The sequence below is a fragment of the Eleutherodactylus coqui genome, chromosome 13, assembly GCF_035609145.1.
Source record: "Eleutherodactylus coqui strain aEleCoq1 chromosome 13, aEleCoq1.hap1, whole genome shotgun sequence".
In the NCBI taxonomy this organism is placed as follows: domain Eukaryota; kingdom Metazoa; phylum Chordata; class Amphibia; order Anura; family Eleutherodactylidae; genus Eleutherodactylus; species Eleutherodactylus coqui.
Window position 1 is genome coordinate 42,348,264 of NC_089849.1, and position 21,322 is coordinate 42,369,585.

Genomic DNA, 21,322 nt, shown 5'->3' on the forward strand with positions numbered 1-21,322 from the left:
TTATAGTTGTATTATGGCGACGTCCACCATGCGTGAAGTGAAGTGTTCAAATTAAAATAGTTAATACACACATCAGTATTTAAGAAAAAAAAGTAAAAGGCACCAGGTCTTGGTGTAGCTTTTAAGAAATCCGTTGATGGAAGTACATTGCTTGTGAGAATGTGTTCAATGAATGTAAATAAGGAAAATGATTTTGATAAAAATCTGTACGCTTTACACATCTAGATACGTGTGTGAGGCTTTTCTTCTATAGTTGCGTGGTTCACACCAACTAAATTTGAGCTGTGATTTAAAAAAGAAAATGCCTTATTTTTTAAGTATCCCACTCGCCTATTTGTAATTCTGATTTTATTTGTAATAATTATATTTTAAAAAGTTTACATTTTATTTTGTGTAAATATCCCTTTCCTATATGTAAATAATTTTCCCTTATTTTTTTTTTTTGTCATTCTACTCAAAATTAATTTTTAAAAGAGTTCAGGAAATGTTTGTTATGGAAATAAAATGTTTGGTATAAAATTTGTTTCATTGACATATTTCTTTTGATTTTTTTTTTAAACCGGTAAACTCCCAACTATCTTTAGGAGTTTACCTTCAGTAGCTTTAACTCTATGCTAAATAGCATCATCCTGAAATTCCTGGTGGTTATGGATGTAGGTTGCTTTGCAAGAGTTGGCAATCGCCATCAAAGTCTTAAAATTGTAATGGGATTTTTTGGGTTTTTTTTATGGTCTTCCAGACTGTGATTGGGCAGAAACATAGTCGTAGTAATTATTTTAAGTGACCACAAAAGAATATGAAAATATGAGAAGAGACCTAAAAGTGTACATTTTGGAACTCTGGTATGCTAACTCCTCTGATACACCACCATGACTGTCAGGTTGATAATGGGCGATGGAAAAAGTGCTGAAGAAACCTTAATATATGGTAGTGCAGGGAGTTTCCTTTCTTGGTAGAGTTCTCTTGTGTATGTTGTACTTGACGTTTTAGTAAGATGAGTCTTTTGTTGACTTTGACATTTAATTTCAATCTGGGCTGGGACTAAAATCGGAACTCTGCAAGTACCATAGTAGTATTTGACTTGTGTTTTATAGGACTTGGTTTGCGTATGGCGTTAGTTGTTAGGGTTAACGCGTCTCAAGGCTTTGGAATTGATTAAAACAAACTAATTCTGTTATATCCATTGTCTACTTGATATTATTAAGAGAAAGCTTAGACTCTGTCCACTCTGGCGTTTCTCCACTCTTGGGGTTACAATGTTTTATTGTTTTTTTTTTGTTTTTTTTTGTTGTATTTTGAAGACTTAGTTTCCAAATGATCCCTTTTTATAAGTCATTTAGTAATCTTCAGGATTTGTTGGGATCAAGTTTAAAACTGAAATGTCATGGCTCCATTAAGAACACACACCAATGATGCTAGTGTGAACAGAGTCTTAACAGTTGTGCCATAAAGCTGGTATCCTGTCCTGCAAGTGTTAATATGTAGTTGACATTGACCTGGGTAATTAGCATCTGTATGAAATGCTCTGTTTATATCACTTGTGAGGGACATATGAATATGCAAGTGGTTCCTAAACAAACTAAACCTTGATTCTCAAGGTTTGGATGGGTGTTGCCTCATTGATTTGTACCAGTATAAATCTAAAGGCTGGGAGTTTAGCTTAAAAGTCCATGGAATAATTAAAATGCAGGGCCATTTTGGAAGCAAAATGTGTCTCGCATTTTGAGTTTTTAGATGAAACAAATTATAGGTTCATTACTTTGTGATAAGATATTCACAAATGTATTCCTCAATGGACTTTCCTTCTACCATCATTATAAAAAACAGTGGTGTCTGCAGCCAATTTTTCCTCATTGGATAGACGTTGGTTGATGGTTGAGCAGCCGTTGAACCAATGATCATTTCACAGCTATACATATTTTAATCCATATTGGCCATTATAATTGTTCAAATTGGCCATACATGTTCAATAACCCCCAGCGAATGATGAATGAAGTTTTTTGAGAATGTTCGTTCACATACAGTACGAAAGCAAATATCTGACAAATCTCTAACGAGGCTGACCTCTTTCCAGACGATGACCGTCTGTCATCTGTCGGATAAACTGTTTTGTTGTAAAACTTGACCAGCTGAATGATCATTTGGCTGAAGTTTTCCATTTTTAAAAATGTTAGTCTAATGCGTATGGGCATCTTTCTATTTAGGACACCCCAGGTTAAGACAGTGCATGCCAGTAATTAACACTTTTGTACTAAATGCATAATTGTAACTTTTGCTCTTATGGAATCAATGGCGTTGGTAGATCAAAATACCATCATGCAGTTTCTAAAGTGTGAGATAAGAATTCTCGCACTTTCTACTTAGTCCAGTTCAGTATCTGCTCTCTAACAGGAGTATGTATCGGACAATGTTGATTGCAAAAGGTTTAGCCTTACAGTTTAAGATGTCGTTTCAGTACTTTATGCTTCCAAATGAATAAATTATCAGGCTAGGCTCTTGAGAAGATATTGAAGAAAACGCCAAATGCTCATGTGATGCGTAAAGATGGCTGTACCACTCAATAGTTGTCAGCCGGCACTTGTTCAGCTAACTACTATTCCTAACAAGCTCCCCATACACATGCCCACTCAGTTTGGTCGAGCATGCATGTATTTCCAGTGGGGAGAGGAGAGTAAGCTACTGACAGAACCTCTAGTGGCAGCTTCTCACCCTCGAGAACAAAGGATCGGGCACGATGAAATTCATTTATCTCCGATACTTTTCATTTTCTCCTGTCATATGCTGAACACTATCCAAACATATTGCACACATTAGATGATCGATCGGTCAACAGGTTTGGCTGATCCCAGTCTTTGTGCATGACTATTTTAAGAACAGGGTAAGAGTAGACCTTGTATTGTTTTTTTTGTTTTTTAAATCTTTTTAGTTTGTTTACTGTGCGTGTGTGCATGTGTGTACTTATGGTGGCTAATCGGAAAGCTTGCCCAAGCAAAGAGTAATTCTGAAGATCTAACAAAAGTTGGCAATTCATGGAGAACAGCACATCTATCCCCACACTTATTAAAGAAATCAACCTCATGAGAGAAGATAATCACATCAGTAATACCATCTAAAGATCTTTGATGAAAAAGCAACAAAAGACTATATTTGGAAAGACCATAAGGACTAATATACAAGCTGGCCGTACCCATAACCCCTCTTGTAAACAAGGTTTGATTAAGAGATATACAGTTAGATAGGAAGACTTGAAGGGATGTTAGATTCTTAGAGCGGGCTTACTTTAGTGGGGACTGATTTGTACAGGTCTAGACCATTATATTTAGTGTTAAGTGTAACTATCCACTTTACATGTGGTTGGCTTTTTAAAACTAAGCTGTTTAATATTATATCCCCCATGTCTGTGTACTCCAGTTTAGAAGGAGAGAAGACATTCATCACTGACTGGAAAGTCTGACGGTCTAGTCATTTCAGAAGATGGTGTTTCTTGAGCGATCGAGGGAACTTGGAAGCTTGTCGGAGAAAACTACTGAGACCGCGAATTGGATCCTTTTTCCTCCTACCACTTCAGTCAAGCCCAACACTTCTGTGCCGCATAGCAACCACTTATATTAGCACATTGGACTGAAGAAGACTCCCGGAGGCCAGAATATTCTCTATAAAACTAGAGAAAAGCGAATCAACTAGACTTATCAACTTTTGTTTTAATGGTTCTGGTAACCAAGAACAGTAAGTCACACCAGACAAAAATCTTGTAATTTGATATATGAACGGGCAAGAATGAATGTACGGGTATAAGACCTTGTCTGACTTGACAGGCCTCATTCTCTTTGCTAAAAGTACTCTGCCTTTTGTGTTCAGCTTACAGTCTAGCTTACTTTGAATAACAAACCTCAAAGAAGAAGAAGGATCAAAAACTCTCCCGAACCGCCTTATGCATGGAGGTAGACCATGATGTCTGCCATAGATGGAGACAAGATGGTGTCTTTTTGTCTGCTTGTGTCACAAGTGGTTTATGCATTACTAATAATCTGGACCTACAGTTTGGCACATAGTTGCCAAAGGACTTAAGGAATATCGACTCAAGCAAGATGGCCTAAACACTACAGTTCTGCACCCAAATCTACAGAATGACTATAGCTGTACAAATTGATGTAATTTCCACAGACCAATCCAGGATACACCAGAATTTAAGATGGCCAGTAATGATGTGAATATTGTGATGGTGCAAGTGGAGACAAAATGTGTGCTAAAGTACCATTATGGGTTAGGGCTTCTATGCCTGGGTATATATTGCATTTTACTGTTCTTGTTGCAGAACCAGCAGTGGAGTTTTTAAAGGATTTGACCTTAGAGACTTTTATATTGCTATTAAAGTAATATGTAGAGGTGGTATATGGCTGTTTTTACAGCAGTTTGTTTACATGTAATTGCTATATAGTTTATGAACTATATCTACATTGCCATGTTCAGTTCCACAGTGAACACATAAGGTTTTAGTAACTGATAAGATTTTTTTTTTATTACAATCTGTGAATTGTAGGAATATTTAATGAATGTTAACTGTCGGAGTTGTATATGATTTGCATTCATTAGCTGCTTTTCTCTAGGATATTTTTAATGGGCCCATTGTTACAATGCCACATCTATAATGTGGTAGTGGGTTGTTGCCTTATTATGCACTTTTGTATACTAGAAGTGATGCTTTGGCTGGAATCCAACAGAATCGGCCAAAAGAAATAGACAAGTAGGACACAGATCTTGAAGGGGTTGTCCTGCCGTTTTAACTTTATTTGAAAAAACCTCAGAACTATGTATAATGAAGTCATACTCACCCATACGATCCCCTGCCTTTCACATTCCAACCTTTCCTAGGGCCCTCAACGACCTCTACCTCTTGGTCTCTCTCTCGACACAGCGTGACACACAATTGCTAGTGATTGGTTGCAGCAGTCACGGGGGAGATCAGAAATTAAGTAGCAACGGGGGACCCAGGAAGTGTTGGATCGGTAAAGTTTTATTATTATACATTGTTCTGAGACTTTAAAAAAAATAAATCATGCGGCTAGACTACTTCTTTAAAATAGATTTTCAATATTGATCTTCAAAATTAAGAATATGCCGTATTCTTGGAGCATGTCATTTTTAATATGTCAAATGACAATAAATCTTTCCCACTGTCTAACAATGGATAACAGTATATTCTGTTGCTGTAGTCTCAAAATCTTTGGGGTTTTTTAATGGTAAAATTTCCTACTCATAACCTTTTTCGAAGTGCATAAGTTGGAGTAGACTTTTTTTTAATCTTTTAATGCTTCTGTTGGTTGTCTTAAAAGGTATCCTAGAAGTAAAAGTCTGCCATGTATCGGCAGATGGCTAATGGTTGGACAGAGAGTTGTCCATCTTCAAAACCTGCCTCTGCCACCAATACTGGGCACCTAAGCAGTTGATTCCTGAATTAATGTAAGATACGGATGGCTTCTTATCAACTGCAACATTCAATATTTCTCCAACCCAACTGCCACCTATGTGATATTGACCACCTCATGGCAGGAGGGATCCAACTTATTACTCTTAACGACTTAATGAGAGACAGAATGCTTGCGGTTGACTGGAACACTTATGTCCTCTTACAAAGCCGGATTCTCTGCCTAATACTGGGCAAAAAAGAAATTGGGCTGTGTATAATAGACTTGGAGGGAAGTGTGTGACTCAGATGAAGCTTTGACTTTCAGAAGACCTAAGTTGGCACAATAATTTTCCAGATATATGGTCCGATTTCTCTGTCAGATAAATTACAGGTTTAGATAAATTCATGGGTTATTAATCTGAGAGATGAAATGCAAAAACCCCATCTTTAGATCAGAATTGGCTTCATAGTCATACAACTTTTATAACTGATATTCTCTTCACACTTTAGGACCACTTTTTGGGGGTTCTTTAAGGGCTGTTTACACGATCCCTAATTCCTATGAATATTCGTTCACATTCCCTGCCCAGTGTAAACATGTCCACCGATCAACCACCCGAAGATAAGGCGCTTATTTATCATCGATTGCATCTTTTATAAGAAGTTATTCTTTCTCAACAGCGCTTCCCCTTGTGTAACGGGCGTGCTGCCGATAATATTGTGTATATAACAGAAGGGAGAAGGAACAATCACATGAACTATTGTCTGTACAAAACCCCCCCATGATCATTTCTACATTAAACAAAGTAATCAAGCGCCGATTGACTTCCTGTATCGTCAGTTGGCACTCGTTTTAGACAGTTTATCTACTCATGTAAAAGGCACTTTATATAGCAGGATAGGACTTAAAATGGTTAACCCAGAATAGACATTTATCACCATCTGCAGGAAGGAGTACAAGCATTGGGTTATCTCCCCTCAGCACTGCTGAAGCTGAATGGAGCGGCACTGAGTATACTTGACCGGTCTGTCATCATTCAATCCGCCCCTTTTATTCAATCTTCTCCTGGGCTGCAGCAAAGAGAAAGGGAGGTAACGGGACCTTCGTTCTCGGAATCGGTGGGGTATCAGTGGAAAGCTCCCCCCAATCAAACTTTTATCACTTATTCTATGGATAGGTGATAAGTCTTTATCGGGATAACCACTTTTAAGGTTGAGCTAGACCTCCTTCAAACACTGAAAAGTGATCTAGTCTAAATAACCTATATACCAAATGAGGCCATGTTGCGATGAGTTCCTTGACTGAAAGGGTCGCTCGACTCCAGAGGACCACAGGAACTCATAGAATGCAATGGATCACTATTGATTTTAGTGGATTCTGTGTGTCGGTAACGAGAACATAAGGAGATTGTCCCACACTTTGGTCAGCTTCAGCAACCTTCACAGCTTACCTAAGCAATTCCTTATAACCCAAGATATCTTGAGCATAACCAGATTTATTGAAATATAGTTTTACCCTTTTAGAGATGTTTTTTTTAATCTAGAAGGTATACAGAGTATTTTTGCAGCACACCACATCCAGGATAACTTTTTGCAGTGAGAAGAATATTCTTTTATAGGTGTTTGCTGATTCAAGATACCCCTCCATAATAACTTGGTGCTCATCCAGCGAGTGCCCCCTGTCTTTATTTAGTTTCATTTAGTTTGGTGCATGGTTTCATTAGTTTTACAGTACTGTCTTATTTTGCTGATCCAGTCGAAAAATGTCCACAGCAGCTTCATCACACTGGATCAAAGTGTGTTTGGTTTTTAAATCTTTTCTATCATTTTTCTCTTGTGCCTTAGCTGCCAGCTGCATTATGACAATTTATAATCTGGCCAAGAACAAGATAGACATTTTTTTTACCCACGGGTTGAAATATTATAGTGCATATTCTCAAGTGTTGCAGTGTTGAAGCCTATCTCCATCCTTATCTTAACCCCTTAGTGACTGACTACCTATTTTGTGCCTTAAAGACTCAAATAATTTTCATAGTGGCATTGCAAGACCCTTAGCGTGTTGTCATAGCCAGATGCAGGATTGTTTTTTGTTATTGGGCCAAGTTCAATTTTTTTTTTGAATACATATAATGTGTTGGATAACTTTTTTTTTAAGGGGGGGGGGCGGGAAAACATGCAGCAGTTCTGCTATTGCTTTTTGGGGTTTGTTATCATAAACTGTATGGATCTGAGGATTCTTTTCTCTTGGGAGTTGGAGCAGAAGCCTGGCTGTCAGGAGTTAGTCAAGCCAGTACCTTAAGAAGATGTATGTGCAGGTTTAAAGCCCACTAGTGCCTTTCCTAAAAAGCCATATTGGTCACTAAGCGATTAATCCTCAGTATTCACCATTGGGTTTGAAAAGTCCTCCAAGCTCTAATTTTCACTTAGTTACTCAACCATGCTGGGGCAGCACTGCATCCATTTAAGACTGTCAGGTATCAAATGTCATGTTCGATACTTTAATTGTTCTTTTTTTAGGTTACTTTGTGTTTTTAGAAATGGCTGATACCTCTCCAGAAGTCATTATTGACCTTGCCGCGAATTTTTTTTTTTTTGTAGTAAAACATTGTGAGGGCAAATAGGAGCGAGTGTGTATGGAATACAATATTGCTGTTCAGTAGAGTCCTGCAATGGAAGTTCCTTTGGTGCTTAAAGCCAAACAATCGAGACCTTTTGATAGTTCCATCTTTGGATTCAATCACAACATGACTCTCTTGTTTCTTACATGCCAAAACAAAGTAAGGCTGTGGTCTTGCTTAGGTCTTTCCATCATCATCATCATCATCATCATCATCCTTATAAAATAAGAGAGACCTCTCACCTAAACCCGTATTATATACTACTGTAATAGCTCAGAAGGTAAAGTAGACACTTATGCTCTAGTTCTGTGCTACCTCCACGGTCACAAGGGGGACACAAAGTTAAACTTTCACTTTCCTTTTGTATTGATGGAGCATTCTATTTGGTTTACATGTTTAACAATCAGCAAACGAACAAGAATTTCAAAATAAAGAGGAAGTCCTACACTAACTTGTACAAGAACTTATTACGCCAGCAGAGTCATCGGAAGATACATCAACCTGAAAGTGGCAACAAAAGTAAAGTTAATAATAAATCTGTAGATTTGTTGAAGACCCTTAACCTGTCTCTGAGTCCACACCATCTGACGAACAAAATCCAGAAGCTGCCCAAGAAACCCAGCAAGAAACAAGGGCTACGCAACTCTAAATAGGAGGACGCAAAAATACAAGCATGTGACAAGTGTAAAATGTATGTGTGCAACACACTCAGAAACACAGTTCATCTGTAAAAAGTGCTCGTGTGAACTTGCGGCTGAAGATGGCAATTGAGGTGCTGAGGTGGCATTCCTTTCTATCGAATTTAAAGTTTTAATGGCGTGTAAACTTGTTAAGTTTTTTAATAAAACCTTGTAGTTTTATAGTAGATAAAACAAATGATAAACTTTTAAGTAGGGTAAAATATGACCCCATGGGGCACACTACATGACTGTATTCCGCCAAGAAGACCAAAGCATAATGTGGACTTCTTTGACTTGTCAGGTAACGGCAACTTGTGAGTCACAACATGACTGTATGCACCTACATTAGTTTCTTATATAGTGGGGCAATAAGGTAATCTTTAACCATGTGTTGCGGCCACAGTCACTGTGTAACCTTAGCTGAAAGTTGGCCCTTGACATGGGTTAAGTGGATAATGTTGACTGTTTTCTTCAGATGTTGTCCATTATCGACCCATTTTTCCCAACAGTGGCCATAGATAAACCAATGTGCATTTATACATCAGATCAGTTCATCTTGTTTGTTCTGTATCTCTATACTCATAATAGACACAATAGAATCTATGGTCACTGGTAGTTACAGTTCAAATTATGTATTAATAAAAAAAATAATGCACATGGATAGAAATGTCGGATAGTGGCAAAACTCGTCCTGCAGTTTTGTCTCATGCAGAAATTGAAATGATTACAGCTGGGGTGGGATTAGATCCTGGGTCTTATCACCAGAGGCTGCAATAGCCCTATGAAAAGGCTCTGAGGCTACTTTTGTGTAGTGTACCTCTTATTGAGAGACTGATTGCTAGACCTGCCTCTATGATGCACTTGATTACAATTTACCCAGTTACCAGACTTTGAGAGGGGCCGCATCATTGGAATGAGAAGCAGAATGGTAGTTTCAATTAATTGCCTGCTATCTCGGCCTTTCTCACTGGGCTTATGTGAGAGCACACAGTAAACATGCTCCAGACGGCCTAGACAGAGCAGCTATAGAGAGGATCATTTGATCTTCCAACAAGCCTGAGCAGATCCAGCAGATTTGCTACCCCCAATCTAGACATAGGTGCCACCTTTATTCTCTACTCGGACCATTCCCAGGAGCTTAGCAGAAGGAAATTTGGTGTCATGATACCCTTTACGTGCCCTGCCATTAACACTCCAACACCATTACCTTCGTTTCTAGTGGTGTTGTGAACAAGAAACCTGGACTGCTACAGACTGCAAAGATGATGCGGTTCCAATGATTCCAGCTTCTGTTTCGGAGTCGACAATGGGCGTGTTAAAGTATGGAGGTCTCGTGGTGAGCGCTTCAATCTTGCCTTTTGCTGTGGAGTTGCACAGTGCCCCAACTGCTGGTGTGGGGAGCCATCGGCTGAGACAGTTGGCCACCCCTACTAGCGGTCGAGGGCCACTAACAGCTTTGTGTTGAAATCTTGTGGCCACGTGTTGCCTCTCATGGCAGGCTTCCAACAGGATAATGCTTGCCTCCACACAGCTTGTGTCTCCAGGAATGCCTCCATCAGGTTTCCACACTTCCTTGGCTTGCCTGGTTAGCAGTTCTATCGCCTTTCGAGCATTCATGGAACCTGCTGGGTCGCCAACTTCTACAGCCTACAAGTGTGCAGGAGCTAGAGCCCTAGTTGTAACATCTGTGGACAAATATGCTGCAGGATTGTGTACAGAGTCTGTACGCCTCCATGCCCGGTGGTATCTCATCCTATATCATCTGATACAAGCTTTGATCATCAATGACTCCAGTATTGCAGGACCATGCTACACTGTTAGTTGCGTCTCCAGGTTTGTAAACTTCAGAATAGGGGAGGACTGCTACAAGTATCATACCCACTTTATCTTCATCAGAGCCCAATATTTAAGACACTGTAAAAATGAATGCTTGAAGACTGGTGCACAAAACGAGTCCTATCTGTGTATTTGATGTTTACTGCTCATCACTTTTGGATAAAGGTTTGTAACAAGTGACTAATATTTATACAGACTCCACAACCATGGTAGTAATCCTCTTTTGTGCCCCTGCATAACAACATTGATATTGAATTTAAACTGCCCTGACTAAAGTGTCAAACAACCTCCTAACAGCTACATTGAGGGGTGATGACTCCCTACTGATCCTCCTCAACCTCTCTGCAGCATTTGACACTGTTGACCACAAACTCCTCCGCAGTATGCTTTGTTCTTTTGGAATAAAGGGCACTGCTCTCCCCTACCTGTCTGACCACTCGTTCAGTGTATGGTTTGCAGGCTCTACCTCCCCTCCTCTTCCCCTTGCTTTTGGGGTCCCCCAGGGCTCGGTCCTCAGCCCCCTCTCTTCTTCACACAGCCCCTATGGGACAAACCATCTATGCTGATGACACCCATTTATACACCTTTTCCAGTGATATCACAGCACCATTCCCCCCGAATGCCACTGATTGTCCACTGTCTCTAATACTATATCTTCTCTCTACCTACGGTAAAACAACCTCTCAAAAACTGACCACCTCCTGTTTCTGCCCTCTACTAACTGATCTCATCCTGATATCTCCATCTCAGTGTGTGGCACCACCATACCTCCCAGACAGCACGGCCGCTATCTTGGGGTTAAATTTAACTCTGATCTTTCCTTTACCCCCCTACATCCAATCACTGGCCTGAATATGTCACTTGCACCTCAAGAACATCCAAGAATCCTTTTCTCACCGTGGACACGGTAAAAACGCTCACTGTCGCCTCATCCACTCTCAGCTCGATTATTGCAACTCGCTGCTGATCGGCCTCCCCAGCTCCAGACTCTACCCCCTCCAATCCATCCTGAATGTTGCAGCCAGGCTCATTTTCCTGTCCTGCTGCTACTTGGGCGCCTCTGCCCTGTGCCAGGCACTGCACTGGCTACCGATCAAAGACAGAATTCAATTTGAACTCGTTACCTTCATCCACAAAGCTCTCCATAGCACTGCACCGCCCTACATTGCTTCCCTCATCTCAATCCACCACCCAGCCCGCATCCTCTGCTCCGCCAACGAAATCAGATTACGCCCCACTTTAACTCGAACCTCTCATTCCCGACCTCCAAAACTTCTCCAGAGCAGCACCAGTCCTCTCAAACGCACTACCCAAACCTATCCAGGAAATCCCTGACTCATAACTTTAGGTGTGCTCTAAAAATGCACCTTTTCAGGGAGGCATATCACGTTCCCTAAAGCAAACCCCTCTGTACTCCACCTGATAACATGCTCCCTGTCCTACTGATTGCAATCCCCGCTGGTCCCAATCAGCCGCCCCCTGCAGTCACACTGATTCAGCCACTATACAGCCTGACCATTGTCTATGTGTATAGCATCCCACACTCTCCACCCCCTTTACCGTCTATATCCCCTCATTATTTGTAGTATGTAAGCTCATTGGAGCAGGACCCTAACTCCTACTGTTTCCATCAACTGATTACTACATGTAACCGTGGTTTTGTTTCTGTTCCCCCTGTCTTGTAACCACTGCGGAATATTTGGTGCTATATAATTTAAATTATTTATTAGTTATAGGGTTACCACTGGTGGTCGCGCTCTGCTTCTCCTGGTACCGCAGGTGTCGGTGCAGGCGGCTCCGGTCAGGGTTCCCCGTGTTGGTGGTTGCCCGCTCCCGCCGGCGGCACAAGCCCCACCGCGCTCGGGGACGCGCTCCCTCGGGCTGGCCGCGCGGCTCTTTGTATAGTACACGGCCCTGGGGAGAGCCGGTCTTATCATCTCCCCTATCGGCGTATCACCTTTCCCCACCCTGTCTGGGCGAGGACTTTTACATATCAGGCTGCTGAGTGCTAGCAGAGGTTGCCAGTGATTGGCTAGACTTAGCTCTGCTAGCACCCGCCTATAATGTTCCCGACTGTTTGTTCTTTGACCCATTTATGCCTTTGATTTTGCTCCTGTCTTGGTCCTTCTGTACTAGGCACGTGCCTCCCCGGTTTGACTCGGTTTTCCCTGACTACTCTCTGTGTTACCCTCTGTCGTTTTGCTCTCGGTAGGTTTTGACCCGGCTTGTTTGACCATCCGTCTCCTGCCCCTCTCCCTTGGGGTCCCTGTCACTAGCTCAAAGCAGGGACCGCCACCCAGTTGTCGCCATGGGGGGCAAGCAGGTAGGGGTACGGGAGTGGGCTGGTGTAGGGACCCCCCTTTGGCCATCTGTCCCCTACCAGCCATAACATTATTATTATATTGTCTTGTCTATACACACAATACCAAGCGGGAGGTGTCTCACAAGCGGAGATTGTAGATTCTACAAGCGGAAGAAAAATCACAGCATGCTCTATTTTACCATGGATTCCGTACGAATGAGCTCCACTGATCTCTATGGATGCATTCGATCCCAGTGCATACGCACTTAACATTGCGTATAGACATGCATTCGTAGGCACGTTGCTAGGAAATCAGATATAAATGGTATGAAAATGGAATTTGTGGGCAGACAATGCAGGACACAGTCTGGGGAGCAACACACCCATCCATACTGCTGTCTGCAACCTCTTCTTATTCTTCTGAACTCTTCTTCCACAAGAAGTGGTTTGTTTTTTTTAAGTGGTTTATACTACTTCCAAAAAAGTAGTATAAACGCGCCCCATTTGAAAAAATTATAGTGATCCGTACAGATCCGTATAGTATGGAACACAGGCAATGTCGGAATGTCAAAAGGTTTGGCTGAAAGCACCGCCGGCCCAAATGAACCTCACTCTAATCAGAAGGGGCATCAAATAACTGAGAGGCAAAGGCGCACCTATCTTATAACACACAATTAGCAGATTTGTCAAATGAACCTGACTCGTTAGTTTATTGAACAGCCAGATTGCATAACGCATTTGGAGACAACATGTCTTTTCTTCAGACAAAAGCTGGATTGTATACAAATATACATTATATAGGTGAAGAGTTGTCAATAGAGATGAGCGAGTATACTCGCTAAGGCACATTACTCGAGCGAGTAGTGCCTTAGCCGAGTATCTCCCCGCTCATCTCTAAAGATTCGGGGGCCGGCGGGGAGGAACGGAGGGGAGATCTCTCTCTCCCTCTCTCCCCCCCCCCGCTCCCCGTCGCAACTCACCTGTTACCCGCGCCGGCCCCCAAATCTTTAGGGACGAGCAGGGAGATACTCGGCTAAGGCACTACTAGCTCATCTTTAGTTGCCAAATAATGGCAAAAAAGATGGAGAAATGCAGAGGACAAAAAGAAGTGTCATAATTCATATAAAACAACATAATAGGACAAGACATGCAGCCTCAAAATGCGTTCTGTATGCTGGCACCACCCTTCTCCCTACAGGCCCAGCCACAGTCACGCTCCGTGGTACGCCACTGCCAACATACATGGGATTAACGGGATTTGATAATTTGTTTTGGAAAAATCCCAGTCTAGATCACGTGTGGTCTACTCAAAGAAGTGGTCATTTGGCATGTTTAGTTGGCCAGAGCGGGGCATTGCAGGATACTAGTTCCAAGTTCTGCCTGCAGACACTGACCTACCACCATCCTTTTGCTCATTTGGCCTCAGATTGTATTCACATGGTCATGTGACAGGGGTTTTTCGGGGATCCCAATATTTAAGGTCTATCTCTAGGTTAATTCGTACACACCATGCACTTTGTAGTGGTTGTCCGTAGGATTGCTGCGCTGTCACATTAAAGTGAACTTTTACTCAAAACTAATAGCAAATCTCTGAGTTGTAAAAGAGCAGGAAATGCGATAAAATAAGAGTTCAAAAAGTGCCCTCAGTCCTTAAAGGGGTTATCCAGGGAAGGAAGTACTTAGCCAAAATCAGCGCAAGGTGCTAGCTGTTTCGATAACTAAACTAGCCCTCTTCTTTGTCTTTGCTTCAGCTGTAACAGAGCCCCCCCAGAAGAAATTCAGGGACACTGAGAAGGGAGAGAGAGTCTCTACCACATGACCAAGAGCATCAGAACCCGGATTAAAAATGGAGGTGATGGCACCACTCAACCTGGAGTGAATTCAGTATTGCCCTCGCTGGACAAGGTTTCCCTTTAGGTTTCCCTTTTCTTTCCCATCTGTCCCATACCACTACCATGACTTCTTCCAGCCTTGGCTTGATCATGCCCCTGAAAATCATAGATCCAAACAGTAATAGTGCCACAGGTGGTAAAATGACCATTGTTTGTGTTCTGCTTAATGATAGTGCCCCCTTTGTACTCCACACAGCAGTAATACCCCTCTTGTGCTTCACCCCAGAAACTTAAATGTAATAGATAATATATCATTAAAAAATGATGCACAACGAGCAGAGTGGCTTGGCCTCTTTGGCCTATACATTTAGCCGCAGGTGATGCAATTTAGTGACATCACTGCGCAGATGTCTTGTGCTTTCAGTGGCCCATCACTGCATTATGCTGCCTGTGGCCTATTACAGAGGGAGGCAGGGCCGGGAGTCAATGCCCCCTTTTATTTTTTTGGATAGTTTTCAACAGTATCTGTGTCCCAAGGATGCAGATACAGTTGAAAGGGGTCCGACTGCCTGTGGCCCCGGGCAGGAGCACTGTTTGCTGCGCCATTTGGACACTCCAAATGAATTATTATGGATTTTGCTTTAATGTTTTTAGAAAGGGTGATTGACCACAGGAAATTTTAGTAACTTGACTCCTTAAAACGAACAGTTGACCATGGCAGGCCTTAGCTATGTATGACCCGTGTGGTCGCACAGGGTGCTGGCCAGGGCCAGCGTTAGCACACAGCAAGCCCGAGCAGGGGCCAGGGTCCACTTCAGGCTTTACCTCCCCTATCGCAACCCGGCTGCTGGTAGATGGGCTCGGCGACGTCCAGGTTGTGCAATCGTGACACACACATGATCGCTGAGAATATTCCTCGACCTCACTATCCTACATGGGATTGATTACAGTGATCTGGGTAAGTGGAGAACAGCAGCATCCACTACCGGCAATGGGGGAGGCGAGGATGGCCTGTTTATGTTTTACAACATATTTAAAAGGGGGAACAAGGTGGCATCTGTAATGTAAATGGTGGCATATCTAAAGTGGTGAAAGGTGATATATCTAAAAGCAAGTAATACGTAGCATTATGTCAAAAGGTGGCATTATATGGGGCAAAAAATGGCGTACCTAAATATATTATCCAATTGAAGTACTCCATGCAGTTGGGTATGGGTCCCCTTACACACTGTAGCGCTCCACTGTAAATGCATGCAAATTTCTGCAGAACTCCTGGACTTCTCATCGCTTTACTAACCCAGTCCGGGCACTGCCTGGAAATCATCAGAGATCCACAGCACATATGGGCACCATAAACCTCAACTTCTAATTAGGTGCCCATACACACTGCCTTTCATCCACTCTAACTACAACAGGATCACTGCAAATTGCTGAACTGCACCTAGACTTGCTATTTGCACCCAGGTGCCAGCCAACATACTGCAAAGGAGCCCACATAAACCTGGAGCCGGCTCTGGCCACCAGCCAGTACAGAAGGCACCCCACTTAAGCCGCCCAGCCGGATGATGTTCTTCCTCTCTTGTGGAGGTACATGACGCCTTCCGGATGTGTCTCCTCACTTCTGATGTTCTGAGGCGCCGCTGCAGCACTACTGCTTAGTTCTGATACTTTATTCATGTTATGAACTTGGATCTAGGGCTGTATTTGTTATGAGCTTGGTTCTTCTGCTGTATTTGTTATGAGCTTGGTTCTGGCGCTATATTGCATTATGAACTGGGTTCTGGTGCTGCATTTATGCACTAAGGCTGGTTATTGCGATGCATTACATTACAAGCTTAGGTCTGGTGCTATATTTAAGTTATCAGCTTGGTTCTGGGGCCATATTTATGTTATGAGTTTAGTTCGGCTGCTGTATTTGTTAGGAGCTTGGTTCTGGTACAGTATTTATTCTTTTAACCATTCTGGTGTGGGTGTCCTGCGATCTTGCTGCTTTCTGCACAAGTCTATCGGTACAATATATATCATTGTTTTTCTAATGATGGGGGGCATGCAATGTAAATAAATTCTGCACAGGGTGCCATCTAACCTAAAGCTGGCACTGCAGTCCGCCTCTTGACAATTGTCTTCATGCCTTGTGATTTGACAATTGCTTCCAAACTCTGATGATCCTGGAGAAATCCCATATTTCATCTTGGTCTCTGCAATCCTTGGTTTTCCATCCAGTAGCGTGTCCGGCCCGTGACCTGCTGCTGCTACAGGAGCCGTTCTTCCCACTTCCCTAAAAGGATTTAATCCTCCAGGTGACTGATATATTCTCTCTCTGAAATCCCTCACTAAATCTTCTTACTGGCGGGTTTAAGATAGAAAAATGTAGCGGACAAAGCGGATTAACCCATTAAACGCTCGGCCATGAGTCCTGCGCTGGACCAAATGCAGGTTCTAGCTGTGCGGCCTCTATAGCTTCTAATATCCTCCCCACCTATGTAATGTATAGGTGGCTATAGATTAAGCACTGATTAGAGGATTTGCTTGGCAGTCATCCCATTACAGAACAGTACGGCCAGCCTCGCCCCATCCTGTTATGGCTGCTTACAGGGAACAATAGACTGTCCACACTTAAGGGTGTCTGTCCCTTTAAATCCCTGGCCTCCCCAGTCTAAGGATTCCCGCGATAATGACGTCACGTTTAAATGCCCAGACTCTCTGTCTTATTGGATAAAGCTACTGGAAACGGAGGAGAAGTCTCAGGGCCCCTGGGAGCCCGATCTCCCTGAAGATAGTCAGCAGGCAGTGGGCGGGGTTTCCGGTCTCTGCTCCATCCCCGGTGCCGGTTTTCCCATTAGTCCCTAGGGCTACGATCAGCTGTCTGCTTCTAACCCCGCCCACTTCTGCTTCCGTCAACCAATCCCAGGCGCCGATGCTGGCAGGTGCGGGTGTTATTGTTTTGGGCTAAAGTTAAAGGCCTCAGAGACGGGAGAGGATCCCGGGCCCCCGGTGACGGACACGACACACCCCGGGGAGAGGAGCTGCAGCCGGACCGCCGCGTACACCCGAGCTCTGGTCATCGTCACTGCTGGCACGGGCGACACCCCAGGCGAAGCCAGGACACAAAGGGGCGCTGCACCCCAAGATCGCCCCCATGCGGAGAGAGATGAACGGGGTGACCAAGAGCCGGTTTGAGGTGCGACCCCTGTACTTGTGATCTGGGTGGAGCCCAGACGTGGCTGTTGGATGCAGGGCGATTGGGGGGTCCTGTAGGATCAGGGGGGGTATGGATGATGGTGGGGGTCTGCAGGAGGAGGCAGGATGATGGGAGTGAGCACTGATGATGGGGGATGGTTATAGTGTCAGCATGATGATGAGAGTGATGTCTGATTTGGTGGGGGATGGGATGGTAATGGGGGTGATGATCCCACTGTCGCCACATTGACCGTCAACAAGTTGGATCGCCTGAAAAATGTATCAGATGTGTGTAAAATATGTGTGAAGTGGTGATATGGCGTATTTGGCGATCGTTCTCATCGGTAATTGGGGGGGTGCGATGCGCTCTTGGAATACGGTAACTTTATCGTGGCGGTTTTGGGACAAGGTGAGGATTGGAATCCATGTGGGCGCCCGAAAAGCGAGTTCAACTTTTCTGCTGTCTGATCCTTTTTTGTTTCTTTAGAGATCAGCGGCGTTGGAGGTGTCTGACAAGCGGTGGTCACCGTAGGCATGTCGGAGATCAGTTAGGGGGGACCACTATGGCGCTCAGTTTGTATAATGACCCCCATCACTATGTGGGGATGTTTAAGGCTGGCCTTAGCTACCATCTTGTAGGGGGTCAGCAGGCTGGGAGGGATCACCCCTTTTAGCCCCACTCGTCCAGATGATCTTCTTCCTCCATGTGGCAGCGTCTTGTGAGGCTCCATGAATCCTCCTGACTCCGTCTTCTTCCCTCTGGTGTTCCGAGCCAACGCTCCTCCACAACACAATTGCTTAATTCTGCTATAAAATTTATATTAGGAGCTTGATTCTAGCATTGTGACTGTTTTGTGCTTGGTTCTGGGACTGAACTTATGTTATGTGCTTGGTTCTGGTACCCTATGTATTCACTGAGCTGGTCTAGTGTGGGCATGCTGTCCTCTTGCTGCTTTCTGCACAAGGAGATTGCTTATCCGTTCAGTATATAGTGGGGGAGGGGAAGGTTTCCTGGGGCGGGGGTTGCCTAAACAAATTCCACATAGGGGGCCTTTAATACCAGGCTGGGTGGGGGATGTACAGTTTGAGCGCTGCTGTGGGAGCCACTGACTAGGTAACAACTGTAATCCTGCACAGCCCAGTTCGGAGAGATTATCCATTTAGTGTAACGTCCTTGCTGTTTTTTAAGAACTCTGTTTGCTGTCAGCGGATGAGAACGTAGTGACTGAAATCAAGAGGCGCAGAGTCCGTTTAGACCTGCCGTTCATCGCTTGAGTTCGTGCGGGCAGCCTGTTTATACAGCAGATACATCGTTGGTGCGTTCAAGCGAGATGGTTCAGTTGACTGTATAAGGCTAGTTTAGCACGATCAAGCACGATATTGTGCATGTGCCATGTCCCCGCGGATGCAAGCAGTTTTTGTGTTAAAACCGCGCTCCCCGTCACTTCAGTACCGTTGCGATCCTCCGGTGTCAATGGGAAACCTGCACTGCGATACGGGGAAAAAAATCGCTTATGTATATGACCCCATTTAAAAGAATGGGGTTTGTATTCATGCGACTCGCAGCGCACAAATCTTGCGTAATTTTTCTCGGCCGTGTGAAAGCCGCTTAAGTGACTAAGAACAACTGAACGATTCGTGAATGAGCCCCCCTGGGTAAGAGTTTTAGGCCGCCTGCAGATGGACAGAAATTCCGCGGCGGAATTTCCGCCCTTGGAAGCTGCCATAGGATTGCATTAGCAAACGCAATCCTAGGCAGATGGCTGCGGTTTGTCCATGCGAAATCTCGCGTGGCAAACAAACCGCAGCATGTTCTATTTCTGTGCGGTGCTCGCAGAGCCCCGCACAAAAACGTCACCCGCCGCCGGCCCCGGTCTGCGCCGGCAGCCGGCACATGAGAGATCCGGAGCTGCGAGGCGCGGATGAGTACATGCTGCTCTCTGCAGGCGGTTGGGTCCCGCGGAGAGAATTCTCGCTGCCGGATCCGACCCGACCGTCTGCAGGCGGCCTTATTCGCAAATTACACTTATCACCGATGCGCAGACCAGGTGATAAGTGTCATTTCTGCTGGGACCCCCACTCATCACTAGAATGGGGGTCCTGAGTACATTATTCATCCTCACAATCCCGGTAAGGAATTTGAATGGTGCGACAATGTTGCATGTGCGCTGCTGCGCCTTTCAAACTCGATCGGACTAATGGAAACAGTGGCGCTCTCTGGATGGGTGGGGAAACCCTGTTCACGCTCTGCTCACAGCAGAGATTCTGCTACAGTTGCATCCGGTCTAGATAAACATTTATGACGGGTGTGGAACTCACTTTCGCTGAGGGCCACATCAGCATTTTAGTTGCCTTCAAAGGGCCATTTATGAGCACTCAATCCGTATTACTCACACACTTTTACCTGCGTAATACAGACAGCTTAATCACCGTTGATTTGCATTAGAGCATACAGACGTGTCTTTTACACGCATGAAAAAAATCGCAGCGTGTCGTATTTTGGTTTGTATTACGGACCGGAGTTGCCCATTGAAGTCAATGGGATCATGTAGATATGTAGTGAATACGCGTGATACATACATATTCGCTGCATATTTGTGCACCAAGACAGGAGAAATCTTTGCGACCTTCTTGCTATTTTTTTTCTGTACGTGTGAAAAAACGGAATGAATACGCACAAACCCCCCCCCCCCAAAAAAAAAAACACGAGGGTCTAAATACGCACAGATGAAAACTTTGCATGGTTCACGGATAGAAACTGCATACGCCCGTGTTTATGAGCCCTAAATGTCACTTACTCCTTAAAGGGAATCTATCACTTGCTTTTAGTTCTGCACGCTAGGTTTTTGGGCTGAAACTACGGTAGGTGACTCTGTATGTCTGGGGACTTACCTCCCTTGTCGTTCCCTCGTTAGCAGCACTGAAAGCTGCCGCTGAATGCATTGAGTGGCGCTGCTAAGTAGTCCACCCGTTCTAATGTTACAATGGCAGACTACTTAGCAGGTAAGTAGTCTGCTCAGACTCAGAGGATCACCTACCTTCAGCCCTTAGGCTGCCTGTCCACGGCCGTGCCGGAATATCAATAGCGATATTCCATCGCGGGAGCTGGGAGGGGGGAGCACTGACAGGTCTCTGCGATTTGCTGCGATTCTTCTCGGAGAATCGCAGCAATGCCGTGATTTCAGTCCAGCGAGCGCAGAATCGCTATGGTTCTCCACTCGTGGATGTCAGGCTGCGCTTTCCATAGTGTGATCCACTGGTGATTTATCGCAAGCAGATCATCGCCCATGGACAGGCAGCCTTAAGCTTAGCCTATAGGGCTAAAGGTAGGTGACAGTCTCCCTAGCATGGTCTCTGCATTATGATAGCAGGTAGCTAGGGTGCCCAAGTAGGGCTGGCAGAGCTGTGCCACCTGCTGGGAGTTATTGAACAGAGCAGAATGGAGGTGCGCGTCATAGCTCAGAATC

The 21,322-nt window shown here is 44.1% G+C and overlaps 1 protein-coding gene across 2 annotated transcripts in view; it reads left to right on the forward strand.

The window, feature by feature from the left end:
* Positions 1-17,586: 17,586 nt before the first annotated feature.
* Positions 17,587-21,322, forward strand: part of FBXL20 (F-box and leucine rich repeat protein 20) — a 31,851-nt gene continuing 28,115 nt past the window's right edge. For both annotated transcript variants that reach the window (XM_066587529.1, XM_066587530.1), the window contains exon 1: positions 17,587-17,856. In XM_066587529.1, the coding sequence (XP_066443626.1) occupies positions 17,815-17,856 (42 nt within the window). In that variant the 5' untranslated portion in view covers positions 17,587-17,814. The remainder of the gene's footprint in view (positions 17,857-21,322) is intronic.